Here is a 7,113-nt window from a genome sequence, read left to right as displayed (position 1 = left end):
TTTTTTGGTGTACATCTAATTATACATCATGTCAAAAAGTTTGTAGAAATACCCTTGATAACAAGTAGTATATAATTGCATATTTTCTTTACGTTTTTTTCCCTTGGACAAAGCCACAAGTTAATATTTGAGAGTCTTGCAGACCCGTCCCGTTTTAGTGATGAGTAAAAACTAAAAAGAGGGCCGAAGAGGGCAAAATTGCATCGTTCATTAATTGACAATCTTAGCAGTCAACACTGCCTTCTCACTAATCTTGGCCCTCGGGTAGAAAGACCGTGACCCTATATACAAGTCTTGCACCCAAAATTTCTTTACGCATTTCGCGGAGTGCTTACCGCACCATGCTGATGCGAATTATCTGCTCCAAAATCTTCGCAGGAGTGGAAAGTCTGTTTCTTTGACCACCAGTGACAAAGTAGCTTACGGGATGCTGAAACACTCAAAACTACGTCCGACCCTTTGCATCATCTTTGCTTGCGCATGTCCACAACCAACCATCAGCACTCTCAGAGAGTCTCTTTGGAATTTGCAAGTGAGTTTTCAAGAAACCAAAAAAATTGTTGACTCAGGACTTTGCTTTACAAGAATGGCCCTTTTGAATTCTATGAACATACACAAGGTTCATTAAAAGAAGTGAGTTACAGGGAAATGGCAAGTGAGTTTTCATGAAACGAAAAATTGTCGACTCAAGGACTTTTCATTACAAGAACGTCCCTTTCCAATTCTATGGTCGTATACGAGGTTGCGAGCAAATTGAGTTACTGGGAACCGACTTAGTCGAATTGACTTAACAAGTTCGTCTGAGTCCGGCTCAAGTATAGGGATACTTTGTCCATTGGCTTGTCAAGCCAGTTCTGTACCATATGTTAAATAAACTTTTTTTAATTAATAGTAAAATTACATGTAGGTTTTTCCTACCATTATTATTTCCCAAATAAAATGTTTATTTCACTCATGTTAAAACAAAAAAGCCCCCTGTGATAAACCTAATACACAGAAAAGCCTCCCATGGTTTCAAAATATACAATACGACCCCTCATGCTTTGAACTAAATTGTAAAGGTGACGGAATCCGTTAAACTTAACGGAAATGAACAAAATGACCAAAATGCCCTGGTATAATAAAGCAAAAGACAACTCAAAAAAATCATTTGTTTTATTCTCTAAATAGAGAGAATTGAGGGTTAAGGGGTAGAATAGGTATATTGGATAAAAATTAGGTATAAAATTTTTTTTTTAAGTTCTAATAAGTCATTTCCGTTAAATTTAACGGATTCCGTCACCTTTACAATTTAGTTCAATGTATGAGGTGCCGTGTTGTATATTTTGAAAGCATAAGGGGCTTTTCTATGTATTAGCCTTACCACAGCGGGCTTTTTTATTTTTTACCAAAAAAAAAAAAGATCGGCTTTGTATGGATGGGTAATTATTTTGAAAAAAAATATCGCTTACATCATAAACACATTTTCTAATCCATTTTTTTATATTTGCAATCACTTTTTTATCTCACATACATCACGTCACAAAAAGTGTTATAGTAATTATTCTAAATAATTATTTGGAATAATACTCTATCCATACAATTTTTTATTTTTCTTTGATCTCAATTAGATTTGAACTCAAATTCTTACTGTACATTGAAAGTTCTATCGAATTCAAGCCTGTTAAGTTCGACACATTTACAGTCCTGGTAGGTATATGAACGCTCTAACAACCTAGTATGATGGCCTTTTAATATTCCTCCGTCTTTTCATGGCATTTCTGAGGAGTGAAGCCAAGTCAAACAAAAAGTCAATCATGGGCATCAATCAAATGGTCCCGATCTTATCCTCAGTGCTGACACTCCAAATGATTCCCCGGAAGGAGCACGACATTTGCCACTCGATTCTTCTCAATGGGTAATCCGTCTTCTTTTCCCCCCCCTCATACCTTAGTTAAGAAACACACACACACCGGATATAAACTAAACCCACGACCCAACCCAAAAGGCATATGCTGACTTATGGGTTGAGCCGAGGAGCTTATATCCAACACACACACACCTCTCTCTATCCGTCTTCTTTTCCAAAAGCAAATTTTTTAAATATAATATTATAATAATACATAATAATTTTAAAAATATCTCATTTATATAATATATCAAGTATTTTAAAAAAAATTTCACATATATCTGACAAAACAACTAATCCAAACGCAGCAATAAATGGACCGTAAGAAAGCTGCAGTTTCCGAGGTCATTTCCAACTGGTAGTATAAATTCTTGCTGGTGCTTATAAGATTACATCGGAAGGTACATAAGATTAGCCTCTGAATTAAGAGGCCAAAATAATTGACTTTTGGGAGCATTTTATGACTAATATTGGCAGTGAAATGACAACAGGCTTCAAATAGTTTGCATGGGAACTATCGAGTAACCATAGTGACATCGGCAGGAACCAACTGTTATGACTCAAAAACTTAGAAGCTCTAAGGACGTTACATTTGTTTGCAAACAAATTGGGATCGATGAGAAAGTTGGGAGTTTTAGTTAATGCAGATGTCGGGATTAGGTACACAACATCTACCACAGAGGCAGAGAGTTGGCCAACGAAAATCTGGCGACGGCCGTCTTTTTTTTCCCACGTTCCCGACATGCAAAACTGATGTGGGAAATCCATCCTGCTGGTTTTATGTTTATATTCTTAAGAGGCTGACGCCTTATTTGAACAGCGTCAAAAAATTACATCATTTTTCGTGATCACATTTTTCAGCTACCTATATCTGAACGCGTTTTTGCTGGAAATTGCTTAGAAGACAAGGCTAATGGTGGTTGTGATTGAACGCTTCCCGAATGAGTGCTCATTTGAAAGCGGCTCATGTGTTAATTTATTTGTAAAAGTAAAATTAGGTTAGAAAGGTATTTAAATAGAGGATAGAGTCAATAATAATTAATTATGAATGTGTATGCCTTCACTTCAAATGATACGTTAAGTTTTATATTGAGAATAATAAATTTAATTGAAGGGTGATTTTTGTTTGAACAAAATCAAGGTTACTACGCGCTTGTTCAATCTTTTAATAGACCTCTTAAGGAAAATTATCTCCCAAACAAGAAAAAAAAATTAAATGAATAAACGAAGATAAAGAAAACGTGGCAGTGAAGAAACCGCGTGGCGCGTCACACACGTTATAACCGCCGTGTTTTTCCCATTCTAAGTATTAGAAGATTCTTATCCTGGAATAAACACACTATATATTTGGAATAAACACAGCTCATTACTATTAGGAATTTCCAGCTCTTTTCAGTCGTCTTTCTCATTACATTTGAAAAGCCAAGGTTCAAATGTATTAAGACCTTCGGACGAGAAAGAAACAGATGCTTTATGCATGACGGTTCACATCATATGCTTCTGCTTCTATAAATACAATCAGCACCGGGTATTGCATCAACCAACACACCCAACTCATGCAACAGTTTTTCTAAAATCTTTTCATGCAGCTAGTCAAATTGGTTGAGATCGTGAACCATTAGCTTTTATCTCCCTCCGATTTCTGAACCTTGTCTTTTATCTTGTGTGAGATAGAAAATCTTAACATTCTTTTTCTTGCCAGCTATCATTGGCTTTCGAAATTATGCCTCCAATAGTTGATGCAAATTTGTCCTGCATTAACCTGGTTGTGCGCCTTAGTAAACTCAACAAAACCAAAAAGAAATGGGGCTCTGCTTTTCTGACCATATATTGTTCAAGGGCCCTCAAAAATGTTCTTAGTCGTAGAAAGAGCAAGATTTCACCAGTACCTTCACACGCAGTTATCATCGATATCGCCGAAGTTCCCCCCAGCCCTTGCAAGGTTGATCAGACAACTCTAACAAAGCTTGTCAAGGAGAAAAGCCTTGGTCAGCTTGACCAATTAGGTGGTATTCAAGGTATAGCTACTTCTCTCAATACTGAAGTTCAGCATGGATTAAATGGTGATGATGCCGAAGATATTTTACGCAGAACTGAAGCTTTTGGTAGCAACACATATCGTAAGCCTCCCAAAAAGGGATTCTTCCATTTTGTTTGGGAAGCTTTTCAAGATCCTACAATTGCCATTCTTTTGGCATGTGCTGCACTATCTCTTAGTTTTGGGATAAAAGAGAATGGTCCGAAAGAAGGATGGTATGATGGTGGAAGTATATTTGTTGCTGTTTTTCTTGTCATTTCTGTTTCAGCTATCAGTAATTTTAGGCAGAACCGGCAATTTGAGAAGCTTTCCAAGGTCAGCAGCAATATCCCTGTTGAAGTTGTGAGAAATGGCAGGAGACGGCAAATTTCAATCTTTGAAATTGTTGTTGGAGATGTTGTTCGCTTGAAGATTGGTGATCAGGTACCTGCTGATGGATTACTCTTGGAGGGGCATTCCTTAAGCATTGATGAGTCAAGCATGACTGGAGAAAGTGATCATCTAGAAGTTAATCAAAACCAGAATCCATTCTTGACTTCTGGTACCAAAGTAGCTGATGGATATGGTCAGATGCTTGTTACTTCTGTTGGAATGAACACAACTTGGGGGGAAATGATGAGCTCTGTTAGCCAGGACTCCAATGAGAAAACTCCACTTCAATCGCGCCTCAATAAGCTAACTTCAGCAATTGGTAAAGTTGGTTTAGCAGTTGCTTTCTTAGTTCTTTTGGTGCTATTAGTTCGCTACTTCACTGGTCATACAAAGGACGCGAATGGAATCAAGGAGTACAATGGCAGCAAAACAAAGGCTGATGATGTGATCAATGCTGTGGTGAAAATTATTGCTGCAGCCGTAACAATTGTAGTTGTTGCAATTCCAGAAGGTTTGCCTCTGGCTGTAACACTTACACTTGCTTACTCGATGAAGAGAATGATGGCTGATCAAGCAATGGTGAGAAAGCTTTCTGCTTGTGAAACAATGGGCTCTGCTACAACCATCTGTACAGACAAAACAGGTACTCTTACTCTAAATAGAATGACAGTAACAAAATTTTGGCTGGGAAAGGAATCAGTAGAGAATGATAGCTACCTTTCTATCTCAACCAATGTTCTTAAATTGCTTCGTGAAGCTGTGAGCCTAAACACAACAGGAAGTGTTTATAGGTCGATTAATTTAGGAACTGAGGGCCTCGAGTTCTCAGGAAGTCCTACTGAGAAAGCAATTCTGTCTTGGGCTGTGATGGAATTAAATATGGACATGGAGAGAGTAAAACAGAATTGCTCCATTCTTCATGTCGAAGCATTCAATTCCCAGAAGAAAAGAAGTGGAGTGTTGATGAAGAAAATGGTGGATAACTCGATTCATGTCCACTGGAAAGGAGCTGCTGAAATGATACTAGCAATGTGCTCGCATTACTACAACCTTGAAGGAGAAGTGACATTGCTTGATCATCTTGAGAGGAAGAAATTTGAAGAAATAATACAGGGCATGGCTGCTAGCAGTCTGAGATGCATTGCATTTGCTCACAAGCAAATAACAGAAGCCAATGATGCCAGTGGAGAAATACAGCAAACATTAGAAGACAGAAACTTGATCCTTTTGGGGATTGTAGGCCTAAAGGATCCCTGTCGCCCCGGTGTGAAGAAAGCTGTGGAAGATTGTCAATATGCTGGTGTGAAGATCAAAATGATCACTGGCGACAATGTCTTCACTGCAAGAGCAATAGCCACTGAATGTGGAATACTTAAGCCCGATCTTGAGGCTAACGATGAATTGGTGGTAGAAGGTGTCGAATTTCGCAACTACACAGATGAGGAACGGATGGAAAAAGTTGATAAAATTGTTGTAATGGCGAGATCGTCTCCTTTTGACAAGCATCTCATGGTGAAATGCTTAAAAGAGAAAGGTCATGTTGTAGCAGTGACTGGAGATGGAACAAACGACGCGCCAGCATTGAAAGAAGCTGATATAGGACTTTCTATGGGGATTCAGGGCACTGAAGTCGCCAAGGAGAGTTCAGATATTGTCATTTTGGATGACAATTTTGCTTCTGTTGCCACAGTGCTTACATGGGGAAGGTGTGTGTACAGCAATATCCAGAAATTTATTCAGTTCCAACTCACAGTGAATGTGGCAGCTCTAGTGATCAACTTTGTAGCAGCAATTTCAGCTGGAGAAGTACCATTAACAGCAGTTCAACTCTTGTGGGTAAATCTCATCATGGATACTCTTGGAGCCTTAGCGCTAGCAACAGAAAGACCAACAAAGGATCTGATGGACAAGCCTCCGGTGGGGCGTACTGAACCCCTCATCACCAACATCATGTGGAGGAACTTAATGTCTCAAGCCTTGTATCAGATAGCAGTTTTGCTGACATTACAGTTCAAAGGAAAATCAATCTTTGGTGTTAGCGAAAAGGTAAACGCTACGTTGATCTTCAACACTTTTGTTCTTTGCCAAGTGTTCAATGAGTTCAACGCAAGGAAACTTGAGAGTAAGAATGTGTTTGAGGGGATACACAGGAACAAGTTGTTCTTGGGAATTATTGGAGTAACAATTATTCTTCAAGTGGTGATGGTGGAGTTTTTGAAGAGGTTTGCTAATACAGAAAGGTTGAATTGGGGGCAATGGGGAGCTTGTATAGGAATCGCAGCTGCATCCTGGCCAATTGGCTGGATTGTTAAGTGCATGCCTGTTCCGGACAGACCAGTGTTCAGTTATCTCAAGTGGAAGAACTTCTGTTGAAATATGTCAACTTTTCCTACAAAATTTACTAGATTATATTTAGGTTCAGAATAATTATGCTCCGTTTGGATTAACTATTTTTTGGGGTGTTTTTGAAAATTTTATTGTAGCAGTATATATGAAAAATTTTTATAATAAAAATTTTTTGAAATATTTGATATATTGTATGGATGAGATGTTTTTTGAGTTATTGTGTATTATTGTAGCATTATATTTAAAAAAACTTATTTTAAAAAAATGGCCAATCCAAACGGAGCGTAACTAGTTAGCAGAAGAATAAGAATATTTATTAATCAAAAAATCATATTGATTTGTTATTAAATATTTTAGCTAAGATTTGCATGTTATCAAGTAGTTTTTGTTGAGATTTTTAGGATAATATGATATTTTGTTAGTTTACTACTTGTAATCATTATAAATTGTAACTTGATGAATGAATAAC

The 7,113-nt window shown here is 37.7% G+C and overlaps 1 protein-coding gene across 1 annotated transcript; it reads left to right on the top strand.

Moving 5' to 3' along the window:
- Positions 1-3,302: 3,302 nt before the first annotated feature.
- On the top strand, positions 3,303-6,833 carry LOC113734881 (putative calcium-transporting ATPase 13, plasma membrane-type). The gene has a single exon (XM_027261641.2). It carries the CDS (start codon positions 3,612-3,614, stop codon positions 6,669-6,671), a length of 3,060 nt encoding a protein of 1,019 aa, XP_027117442.1. The 5' UTR covers positions 3,303-3,611; the 3' UTR covers positions 6,672-6,833.
- Positions 6,834-7,113: the final 280 nt, after the last annotated feature.

The sequence above is a fragment of the Coffea arabica genome, chromosome 3e (genome assembly GCF_036785885.1).
Source record: "Coffea arabica cultivar ET-39 chromosome 3e, Coffea Arabica ET-39 HiFi, whole genome shotgun sequence".
Taxonomy (NCBI): Eukaryota; Viridiplantae; Streptophyta; class Magnoliopsida; order Gentianales; family Rubiaceae; genus Coffea; species Coffea arabica.
Note: the sequence above shows the minus strand (reverse complement) of the source record. Positions and strands in the feature narration are given on the sequence as shown.

What these genes read in the sequence shown, in the direction of transcription:
- LOC113734881 (XM_027261641.2), top strand. Translation starts at nt 3,612, where the DNA reads ATGCCTCCAATAGTTGATGCAAATTTGTCCTGCATTAACCTGGTTGTG.